Consider the following 12,590-nt stretch of genomic DNA (forward strand, 5'->3'; position numbering starts at 1 on the left):
AAAAAAAAAAAAAACGATGCATATTGTATGCAAACAACATAAAAATTCAACACCGTGATACATGTAGATGACATACCGTAATCCAATGAACTAGAGGAGGAACCACAGCTCATTCGATCAACACCATCCAGAACAGATCACGACACCAATGGTGGATCGTCCATCACCGCGCATCATGACAGGAATGGTGATGTCCAATGAAATATGGCTTTCCCATGGTCCTGTGGATTATATTATAGTTTTCCTGATGTATTTCTCTTCAGTGACTCACGATCGCTGGTAAAGCAAATATAAGCATAAAGAGATGGTGCAACAGCTTTCTGTTCATTGTCTCATCAAAGAAGAACAACTTTTTCTTTACTTTGGGTGGTTTTGCAGTATGCGGATTTAGTCCAACAAAATGGCAAGTAAAAGGTGATAAAATGGTGCAATCCTCTGCCGAGGACAGTCTACTACAGAAGCAGTACCTCCCAAACTTTGTCGACTCTCTTTTTTGCAATACCTTACAACTTTGTCGGCTCTTCTTTTGCAATCCTTTACAATCTCCATAAGCCAGGGCTTTGACCCCATCGTTATGTCAAATAAGTTCAAGCCCAATATAACTAACAGCTTAGGCAGGAAGTTCCCATCAGGAATTCAGCCTACCATCATGACCGGTGTGCACCTCGGCTAGTTATTACTAAAACCACATCTACCCTTGGATTTAGTTCCAATAAGAGCCCCAGCTATGATGCATTACTTTCAACAGAAGAAGCTTCATGTGAATTTGTTACTGTACCCAAGAGGCATCCAACACCTTTGCCATGAAACTATATCTATCAGCAGCTTCATCAATCTGTGGAGAAGACCAATTGGCAGGAATTGGGCAAAATGTAAACAAGACGGACTACCAGTAAAATAGAAAATAAAACAACACAGAGATATGGGTTCCAAGTGGAAGGGAAAGAGGAAGAAACAAACCAATTTTTGGGTAGGACGGCCAGCACCATGGCCAGCCTTGCGATCGATTCGAGCAATTATTGGATTGGTTTGAGGATTGTTCTCCAGGCTTGAGCACAGGACATGTTGCATAGTCTGCAAATCAAAACCATCATCATATGGTAAGTTGTACAATAGCTGTTATACGACTTCACAAGGGTAAGCTGCATAGCTTGTGAGTTAAAGATTAAAAGTTTCATTACAAAGATCGTTAATGGGAAGTGCATCATACAAAACCTGTGTGGTATATGGTACACAGCCAGTGCATCCACTGTTCATTCTCACCACAAATGGAGAAATTAACTGTAGTTCACAGTGATGAACTAGATACAGTATGGTTAATCTCCACCATCAGTTTAAAATTACAGTGGGTGTATGGTTATGTACTTATACCATGGATAGACACTTTTTATTTTTGTTAAAGAATGGCTGGATATCTAAGGATGAAGAGAACTGATTAGCTAAGTGAACACATACCACCTTTCTACATGGTAGAGAAACAACACAATTTGGAATTGAAAATATGGATTATGGACAAGAAGTTTGCCACTTAAATCAACTATTATGGAAAAACCTCATCGGTGTGATAAAATCCAACAAAATTCCCAACCATATAAACACATCAACAAGTCATTCCACAGCTACATATGCTTTCCCTTGTTTGCTCTTTTGTTCCTAAAAGAACACGATCGCGACATGCTTATATTGCACCAGTATAACAATCAATGGATATAAAAATTATGCATCAATGGGCTACACTCCCATAGCTTACAGGTTTGAAACTCTCAGTCCTCTCTCTCCACTTTATGTTGCAAGATCGAATCCCAAAAACAGAGTAACCCAGAACAGAAGGTTTAGATTACAAGTAGGTCCAAGTAACCATTAAGCATTCTAAAAATAGATATCCAAATGAGGGAACACACAACCATATGGAGTTTGCACTGCATAATCACATGGAACATATTACTTCAAACGGAAAACATTGATCTTTGAAAGGGCCTCCACCCAAGTATTTGAATAATCCCTCATTTTAAAGATAGGTCAATAGCCAAATTGAGATTCCAACCCAGTTGGATACGCATGTGCAGGCCTAACTAGTGGAACACACGGATCAGTTCAATTTTTTCAAACCCAGAAATGCTATTTGCAAAAGGAACGGGGTATTAAAGGCATAATTATCTTTCTTGTAGTCCTTTCATACAGTTGAACATGATTATCCAATCTCCAATTTTTACCAATCTTATCAATCCCAGTAAGGACCAGTATCAACTAACCACAAGAAGTTCCGCTAATGCATTTTGGATAGATGTTACCAGTCTACTAGAACTGTATCTAGTAGTATTAAGGATATGTTCAGCCCACAAGACCTGAGTTTCTAGTCGATAAGAGCCCTATCTCCAGTAGACCAAATTTTGTTCAAGTTAACCTTAACCATGTCACCAGAATCCAGAAATGAATTTCTGGTCAATAGAAACCATCGCATGAATCTTGTCCCCACAGAGACATTCTAAATTGCACAAATTGATGAAAGGGAATAGATATGAACATTCTACATCTAAGAAAAGCATATCTCAAATGTCTTACTGCCAATAGTTTCAATGAATGAAGTGGCACCACACGGTCATCATGATCAGCAGTCAACAGCATGGTTGGTGGATATTGATATGATTTTCCATTAGACTGCTCCCATGGCCTTTTGACATTATGCAGTGGGGAGTATCTAAAATCAGACAATACAGTAATTAGAAACAAACATATAAAAGAGCAATCTGAAAAAATCAAAAGCAGCTCAACATTAAAACCAGCTGGGAAAATACTCCCATTTTCACAAACAATATTTATTTGTATATATATAGCAGGTGTTTTTCAATATCTAGAAGGGAAATGGCAATATAAGCCAATGAACTACAGGAAACCTCGAGTCATCACCGTCAATGTGATGAACAGTGGTCGAGAGGGTGGACCCACCACTGGGGTCATGTCCTGTTCAAGTGGGTCCTGTCACTATCCCCCCCCCCCCCCCCCCCCCCCCCCCAATGGACTTCCATAGTCAATTGGATACATCATCCACATTCCTTGCATAGAGATGCACTCAAGTCATTCATGAAAAAGTAAGTACTAAGGCCATGGATAGGCTTGCTAGTGAAAAACATAGACAACCAATAAGCAACAGTGTCCGTACTTGATTAGCCAATGAAATTCTTCATCCTTGTCTGAACAACCATAGTCAGAAGTCCATGCATGACCTACAAAAAAGGAAAAAAAATAGAACGTAAAAGGAGGTAATTATTGACCCCTGGGCCTCAACATACAAGTAAGAAGCAGAAATTCCAGAGAATGACTACTTACCAATTGTGAACTTATGGAAACGCAACATGTCCATAACACCAACATGAGCAAGAACACATCCAAACAGATCAGGTCTCTGCTTCAAACAAGATTACCATTTGATTAAATTTCTAAAGAATACATCAACTAAAAGAAACATATTTAATTAGTTCATTCTTATTTCCTCCAAAGTATCTAAAGGTGAAATTATTCAATCCCTATGAAATAAGTTTTCCAAAAATTTTGAAAAATGGAAATTTGAAATGAGTAAGCAGCTATTGACAAGCGACAGTGTAAACCAAAGAGCATGAACACATGTCAGATTTTGTGCATATGATAGCTTAAAAAATTGGACCTGATTCATGCATGCTGCAACTAGAAGCCCACCATTGCTTCCTCCTTCAATACACAACCGTTTTGGCTGGGTGTAACCCTCAGAAACAAGATATTCAGCAGCAGAAATGAAGTCATCAAAGCAATTTTGTTTCTTCGAAAGCGACCCTGCTTTATGCCATTCTTCCCCATATTCTCCACCACCACGAATATTTGCAATGCAAAAGACAGCACCAAGATGCCTTGTTAAGACAATACGACTAACACTGAACGATGGCGTGAGGCTGATGTTAAAGCCACCATAACCATATAGTAAACAAGGATGTGACCCATCCAAAGGAATACCCTTCTTGGAGACAATGAACATTGGTATTTTGGTCCCATCCTTACTAGATACAAACACCTGTTAATAGTTAATACCAATACCAATCAGAAAAAAACAGACCAAAAACTGTAATTGAATGAAGCAATTTCCTGGCAAAGCTCTTTATGTTAAATAAGCAATAATTTAGCTTTCTGTTTCTAATAGTTAAACTTATTATAAATTAATTTTAGCAGTTCATGAATATACATTGTAATAACTTAATTTTCCTGACAAATATAGTTTGATGTGTTTTTCAGGGAGGGATATTATAAGACACAATCTTACCTGGTTAACCTGGAATTCCGTGCGATCAAACCAGGGAACATTAATCTCTCTGAAGATTCTCATTTCTGGAACATCAGCATCCAAGTTGCACTGATAAATAATTCCTGGGGAAAGAAAGCTTGTGAAGCCAACAAAAATCTCCTTATGTTTGCGTCTTCCAAAAACCCCATACACGGTTCCGATTTCTATTGGCAAGCGATGGAGAAAATGACCCGTTTTCAAGTTCCTTGTATGTAAAACATATTTGACATCGCTCAAGTAACTCATAACTAGTTGATTTCCATTGACACATATAGCTGATTCAAGCACATCTCTTTCAGATTCAGGGACAACATCTGTCCATAAATTGGGCTCCTTGAGGTCTACTCGAACTAGTTTATACTTCGGGGCATCTTTGTTTGTTAAGAAGGTGAAAATAGTGTCATCATTAGCAACAGTACGATAACTAGCATCGAAATTGTCTACAAGTTTAACAAAGGGTAGCATGACATTTTCCCCTTTGAAGCCAGCAAGTCCTTTCGGAAGATCAGATAAATCACAATAGTAAAGCTTGTTAACAGGATCACAGCCCTCTTCAATATCTAGAAGAAGAAACTGCACATACCAAAAAAAATGTAAAGGTCAGCTCCAAAAACTGTCATTGTTTTCTTCTTATTACTAATTTTATGGCAAAAAAGATAAAGAGTACCGATAGTCATATAACTATATAGAAATCAAAGTGGAACATAAGATAATTATGCTACTTGCATGTGCAATGACTTGAGGGCTTCCTTGGCATTAAAACTCCACCAAACATGAGATGCATGGGTAACGGTTATGTCCATCCCATTTTCCCTAATTTTTATTTTTCCCCTCTCAGAAAGAGATTTGTCCAATAAGGAAATTTGCCAAGCCAACCCTTTTCTCCCATTTTCAATACTCAAACATCAAAAAGGAAGTACAACCTTAGACAATCCAATTAAGTCACACCTCCAAAGCTCATCGAAAGATATAAGTTTGGCCTCAAAATTTCCAATGACGACCTAAAGTACTCACATCTAATTATGAAATTTGAAACTCAAAAAATTGGTTTAGATCAAGCAGATCTACAAATATATGAAAATCTTGAGAATGGATGGTGTAGATAATGTATTAGAAAACGTACCATTTTTTGGACTTCAAAATCTTTTCTTTTTTTTTCACATCCACGAATGTCGAGGTTGAGATAATCAATTAGAGGGTTTTTTACCATCAAAACAACCTTTTCCGATAGATTTTTAAGGCGTCTTTTTTCTATAGTTTCAGGTTGCAACCTTATATAAACTTTTTCCTTCAAGAAAAAGCCACATGGAACAAAAAATTTGTCTAAATCATCATCATCAGAGCCTTTTATCAAGGAACATAAGTCCCCCATATCTTTACTCACTACTTCCAACCATGTCCTTTTGGGTCTACCCCTTGCCTTCTTTTACTTGAGCCCAATGTTCAAAAAAGCGGAGGCGGCCGCCTAGGAGGGCAACCAGAGATAAAGGCAGCCTACCTTTTGACCAACTCGCACCTCTTGACAAGTGTTGTACTGGATGTGCACTGCACATGACCAACCCACTTAAGTTGACTTTCTCTCATCTTATCGCCTATTGGAGACACACCTAAGTTCTTCGAAATATATTCATTTCGAATATTATCTCTTCCTGCCTTGCCACTCATCCATCTCAACATCCTCATCTCAACTACACTCATCCTACATTATGTTGTTTCTTGACTGCCCAACATTCTATCACATAAAGCAAAGATGGTCACACGGTTGTCCTATAGAACTTCCCCTTTAGCTTCATTGGTATGCGGCGATCACATAAAACTCCGGTTGCACATCTCCACTTCACTTACCCAGCTCTAATTCTATATGTGACATCTTCCTCAATCTCTAAATTTTCTTGGATTATTGACCCAAGATACTGAAAGTGCGATCTTTTTTATATTTTTTGGCTTTCAATCTTAACTACTTCCTCGGCTCTACTCCTACTATTACTAAACTAACATTCTATATATTGTCTTGGTCCACCTAATTTTAAAACCTTTAGATTCTAGAGCATTCCTCCAAAGTTCTAACTTTATGTTGACGCCGCTTCAGGTTTCATCGATCAAAACTATATCGTCTGCAAACAACATACACCACGGTATCTTATCTTGTAGGTGCCTAGTTATGTCGTCCATAACTAAGACAAAGAGATAAGGGCTCAATGCTGACCCCTGACGTACGCCTATTGTCACTGAAAACTCACTTGTCTCTCTACCAATTTTTCGCACACTAGTTAGCACTCCCTCATACATATCTCTCACCAAGTTGACATAGTAGATGGAGATTCATTTCTTTTCCCAATCAGATTTAATTAGGAGGATAAAAATTGAGGCTATTTTTTTACTTAGGTACTCTACCATGTGGAGGTCTTTTACCTTTGCCCTAATAGCCTAAATTTTTGACCTTCCTTGCATAAAATTGAATTAGTTTTTAGATACACTCGTTTCCTACCTTTGTCGTTGCTCAATCACTCTCTCCCATTCTTCATAGTGTGGCTTACAAGTTTGATCCCTTGGCAATTCGCACAATTATGCACGTCTCCTTTGTTCTTGTAAATAGATACCATAATAATTTTCTTCCATTTGTCTGGCATTTTCGTTGTTCTCAACATCATGTTGAACAACTTGGTGAGACAAAAACAAAGTATCTAAATCACAATACCATATTGTACCCTAATACTATTCCTATCCAATACTCACAAAGTTCAATATTTATACACAACACTCTTCCAAAAATATCTAATGTATTTCTTGTTGAACTCATACTCCCACCATTTGCACACCGTTACTGAGAATTGTACTTCTCTTGCAAAGGAGTTACCATCAAATAAAGCGGCAATATCTCCTTCAATAGGCACGTGAGAGTCCATCTAAAACTATTGTCCTTTCTCACACTTTATCGTTCCTCAATCTCCATAAACTCCACGAATCAGTACTGGATAAATACATTCAACTCCTACTCTATTTGTGGCCTTTAAACGTCGTGAGAGCTTTTATATATTATTTATAATGGATTATCCACTTTAACGGGAGTGTGTGTTTACTGACCAAGGGTTATATAGTCTATAGCCTTGGTCACGTCCAAAACCCTTACCCCTAAGCATATGGCACTATAGAAAAGGATTTATAGAGGGTCATCACTTGTTGAGGTTAGAAAGATACCTTAGAGAAGAATTTTATGCCAGAAGAGCTGTGTGATCTCTTGTGTGTGAATGTAGACCTGTGAGAATGAGGGCTAAATCTTGAACAAACTTCTGCATAATATGTACATATCACAGCTGCATTAACGGGAAGTAAGCATAAAGAGATACCCATACATGTGCATAGAGAGACGTCCCTTTGCACTATAGTGATGTGTGCTAGACATGCTCTTAAGGGGGGAGAACTATAATCCACATTCCGGGACCATGGTTTCACTGTTTCTTGGCCCTCTTTGACAAGCCACTCATGAGCTTGCATGAGACTATAGGTCATGGGTCTCGTTGGGTCGGTTTGAGAAGACAGTTGTGGATCACGGTTACTGGGCCAAGTGGAGTGCCATTATATTCACTTATTTTGACCCATTGATACCAATCCACTTCTAAATATTTTTTTTTTCAGTGTTGTAAATGTGCCTGTAAAGTCTAGAAATTTTTAGAATTTTTAAAATTATATTTCAGCATTGAAAACTCCAAAAAAGGTATTTCTAGATTTGTTATAGTGTGGAGGGGCACATGTGGCCCTCTGGATCCAGCCCCACATGTGTGCCACACCACATGGGTGCGGCATGGAGCCCATGGGGCCCACTCCACAATTGTTTTTTGTTTTAATAAAATAAAAGTGTGTTTTGTTAAAAATTAGTTTAAGAAAAGATTATGTCCTTATTTGTCAGAGTTGTAAATATCTAGTTTGACTTAATCTTTTATCTTTTTTGACTTCCTACAATTTTACAAGAGATCAAGGAAGTTCTAGAAAGTTTTTAGATTGGTCTTATCCTAGTTAGCTAGAAGTGGATATGAATCAATATTCCTCTCTAAATGATGATAACTAATTTATGGGATGGATAGCTCAGAATTAATTTTCTCTCACCTCACATGTTTCATGAATCCTTATTGGTCAAGAAGAGTTATAATTGGATAGGCATACCTTGGGGGGGCTTGAGGCCTATATAAGTAGAGGACCCCCCTCCATTCTCAACACCATTCCATAGCCTCTCTCTCTCCCTCTCTCTTGACCCTCTCCTCCACGCCTCTCGTATCTCTCATCTCATCTCTCTAGCTCTCTCTTTCCTCTCTCTCTCTCTCTCTCTCTCTCTCTCTCTCTCTCTCTCTCTAGGTGGCATACAATCCATAAGAAAATGGGGGATGCCACACCTAACCCTAGTTAGGTTTTGAAGAGAGAGGAGACACCCACCCTTAGAAAAGGGAGGTGCCTTATGGCATACCCTAATAGGTTCTAAAAGGGGCCGGATAAACCCTAATGGTTTTCATGCTTCTAAAACCTTAGTATTGTGAGGTATTCCCTTAGGAAGCTTCCTGGCTCAGAAAATTCAGCAAGACCAACACGATTATAATTTAGAGCGCCACATCGGTCATGAAATTGGATGTGGGGCATACTAAGTCCTATAAGGGTGATCCTAGGCACATTGGAATAAGTCTTCCCAGCTGTTAGCTTTTATTTTAGTAATAATTTCATATTTTCTTGAATTTTTACAAAGATTATTTGTATTAAAATTGTTTTTTTTATGATAATGTTAACCTTTAATATAAGAGATAGAAAACGTTGTTAGTGGCAACTTGAATTTCATTCTTAGATTGTGTCTATTCAATTTGGCAATAAAAGAAAAGGTCTTAGGATGTATTTAGGGTTTTGTTTCTTATTTATAGCAGTGTTTTGTGACACTTGTAAGTGGAATTTATATTGATTAATAAAAGAAAAGGGAGAAATTTTTTATTTTATTGCCTTGAATTCCATATAGCCACTTCATTCCATATCTTTTTCTCCCTTCTTGCACCCGAAAGGAATGTCAACAGTAGCAACTCCAAAGAGAGGACTAGGATGTTCTCTCGCAGGGTTCTTAACTCTTGCAATCACATTCGATTAACTAATCACCCTGAAAGAGAACACCATCCATATCATTCCGAGGACTAGGAAACACCTAAATCCCACTCATGAAATCAAGCAAGTCAAATATGAACAGTCGGATAAAATAAACCTTATGTTACAGGTTATGAATGGCACCTAGTTATGTATATAGACTGCACTTATAAATTTTCAGAACAAACATTACAATAGGGATAGATAAACACAACTACACATGCACTTACCTTCCCATCTTCAGTGACTTGAGATCCAAATATCCATTTTGGATGTTCTGGATCTCTCCAACACAGTATGTCTTCAGATTGATCAGTACCCAAAAAATGATAGTAAAGCTCATGATTAAGATTGATATTCGTCTCTGTTCCAGCATCCAGTTCCTCCCCTTCGCTGTGAAATTTGATTAGGATAAAGCAACATGAATCTAAACACTAAAGAGAGAACAAATGCACTAAGAAATGGAAAAAATTGAATAAAATTTCACTCACTTGGGTTTTGGATAACGACCATAGAAAAATCCTTTGCTATCATGGGTCCAGCTTATAGAAGAAAACTTAACCTGCAACATACGTAGAGAGGAACGTAAGCTATGCACCAGCGCAAAGAAAAGCATGAACTCTGATTGTATATTTTCTGTCGGCATATAACCTTATTTGTCAAACAATGCTAGAAAAGCTGGTTACCACATGGAAAATAATCGCTTACTAACTATTCCTCAAATTTCAGAAATGCAAATGAGCTCCATTCATCTTGTAAAACTAGCTTCTAATCATATAATCAGAATCTCGTGGCTTACATCATAACAAACACTAGAGTAAGTCGCCAGAGACCTGGGTTCCCAGCAATTTAATTAACTTGCATCGCATTACAAAAGAGCAATGTTGTTTAACCTCATTAAGCTCAATATGCACAAGATGTAGCATTCCAAGAGTTGATTCAAATACTTCAAGAGAGCAACTGTGCAACACAATAAAACTAACCCATTTCAGAGTGTCAGGCTCGGTGGTCTTATCCTCAATACGCATCACATTGATGGTGACCCAATCGCTACCACTTGCACTAAGCCCATAAGCCAGATACTTTGCATCTTCACTTATTGAACAAAGGTTTAATGCAACCGTCCCATCCTCACTAAGGGTGTTAGGATCAAGGAGTACTTCTGCTTTGCTCTCTAAATCATCCTGACAAAACAATAAAGACATTATTTAGAAAGTAGAAGTCAAAAAATTAACCAATTCTAGACATAAGTCAAAGTGCATTTGTATGAATTACCAAGTGAATCAGGTATTGTAAGAGCCAACAAAAACAACTTTAGGTAAAACCCATTATGCCAAACACCTCAAGTACGACACAAGTGGGAAAATAAAGAAAACTATAAATTTGATTAAGTATAATGACATGAATATACCTGAATATATAGGACATTTTGGGCTTGGAGGCCAGTGTTATGGAAGTAGAAGTACTTGTCCCCTCTTCTGAAAGGAATTTCATATCTAGGGTGATCAAAGAGGGTGGTTATCTGTTGCCTAAGCTTCTCCCTTGTCTCACAAGTTTGTAGCACCGATTCGGTTAATTGAACTTGTTTATCAACAAAGTCCTTAACCTCATCTGCTTCAGGGTCCTCCAACCTGCCAAAAACCCCAAATCAATAAATATTTTTAACACCACGATGAAAGCTTTGAAATTTCGGAAAGTACGCAAGAATGCAAAAGATGGCAAGTATCACAGTACATGAAATAGTTAAATATTCAAACAGTTATAAAAAGGAAATAAATTTTCTACAAAATTTTTGAAAGGCCTAATTGTGATGGATTTACATGAACCAATCTAAGAAATACATATGATAAAATTATGAAAAGGACACGAAATGACAAGAACCAATCATAATATCTGAGATTCCAGAAGAAATTGAAGGCCGCCACATTAAACAAAACTTACAATTGCTAAAATGTTTCAGAAATCCAAAAAAAAACCAACAACTCCATGAAACCAAAGAATAACCATGAAATCATTATACTAGTCAAAAGATTAAAACACACAAGGGACTGCCATAGATAACATGCATGAACCGGACTCCAAATACATGGGTAAAAAAACAAAAGAAAATTAAATCTTGAGGGCATGCCATAATGAAATGGGAAAGAACATCGCCCCACAAGAATTCCAAGAATAAAGCGAAAAAAAATTCAGCGACAGATATAGATGGGTACAAAAGTTATGTACCCACATATCAGAATGGAGAGAGAGTGACAGAGAGCACGTGCATGCAAAAAAAAAAATCAAAACCAAAATACTCAGAAAACTGCAAAAACCCAGGAAAAAAGAAGGACCAAAAACCTCAGAAAGCTGCAAAAAACCAGGAAAAAAAAAAGCCATCACCATGCTCTAAATCAAACACCACAAAACCAAACCTCAGATCAACAAACAAAAAAACCAAAAGTAAAACCACTCACCATCTGTATGGATCCTCGACCCGAACCCCATGATAATCATCACCGACAGTCTCATCCCTCCTCGCTTCCGGGTACACCGATGTCTCAGTCAATGCAGAGAGAGACCCCATGGCAGCAAGGCAGCGAGTCAACCCCGAGCAGGAGCGAGTCAAACGATTCAGGCAGCGAGTCAGTCTAGTCGTCGAAATCCATGGGGCTGGATAGAGAGGCGCTTCGGCTTTTATGGTGGGTGGGCGAAATGGGCGGCGCAAGCAATGGGGTGAGAGAGGAGGAGGGTGGGCTAATGATGTTGGCTTGGGTGAGAACATGGCGAGCATGGTTCGAGCCGGTGGGCTCCGTGATGAGTTCAATTCGTGGGCTCGCGGCTCACGGAATGCGGCTCACGCCTCGCCGTTCTAACGAAAATGTCGCCATGGTGTGTCGAGGATGTTGTCATCGTGTGGTAAGATTGTGGAATTCGTGACTTGGGACCATTTTACCAACCATTTTTGGACAAAGTATTCTCGCTTTTGAATCACTTTTTCGTGACGGGTTTCTTTCTCTTGGTTCTCTACGCACTCTCTCTCTTGATTCACGTGAATATGTGCCTGCTCTATTTCTCTCTCTTGTTTCTTTTTTATTTGAGCTCTCTCTCTCTCTAGAATCTCTCTAAAAATGGATTTGGGGCCATGGATGGATACAGGTGGGGAAAGAGCATTTTGAGTTTGCTTTTC

General features: G+C 38.3%; 1 protein-coding gene across 1 annotated transcript; it reads right to left on the bottom strand.

Moving 5' to 3' along the window:
• Positions 1-305: 305 nt before the first annotated feature.
• LOC18424234 (uncharacterized) lies at positions 306-12,069 on the bottom strand. The gene is made up of 12 exons (XM_006828824.4): positions 11,878-12,069; positions 10,833-11,052; positions 10,405-10,605; positions 9,913-9,983; positions 9,652-9,814; positions 4,289-4,882; positions 3,662-4,042; positions 3,328-3,403; positions 3,161-3,224; positions 2,563-2,698; positions 961-1,074; positions 306-835 (listed from the first exon to the last, which is right to left on the bottom strand). Exons 1-12 carry the CDS (start codon positions 11,985-11,987, stop codon positions 770-772), a joined length of 2,196 nt encoding a protein of 731 aa, XP_006828887.3. The 5' UTR covers positions 11,988-12,069; the 3' UTR covers positions 306-769.
• Positions 12,070-12,590: the final 521 nt, after the last annotated feature.

The sequence above is a fragment of the Amborella trichopoda genome, chromosome 9, assembly GCF_054954075.1.
Source record: "Amborella trichopoda isolate Santa Cruz 75 chromosome 9, AtrichopodaSantaCruz75HAP2 v2.0, whole genome shotgun sequence".
NCBI lineage: Eukaryota > Viridiplantae > Streptophyta > Magnoliopsida > Amborellales > Amborellaceae > Amborella > Amborella trichopoda.

Excerpts from the sequence above, each read along its gene's own strand:
- LOC18424234 (XM_006828824.4), bottom strand. The coding sequence starts at position 11,987 with ATGGGGTCTCTCTCTGCATTGACTGAGACATCGGTGTACCCGGAAGCG. Across the intron at positions 9,984-10,404 it reads AGCCTGACACTCTGAAATGG|GTTAAGTTTTCTTCTATAAG; the intron begins GTTAGTTTTATT and ends CGTATGTTGCAG. Across the intron at positions 836-960 it reads GCCGTCCTACCCAAAAATTG|ATTGATGAAGCTGCTGATAG; the intron begins GTTTGTTTCTTC and ends TCTTCTCCACAG.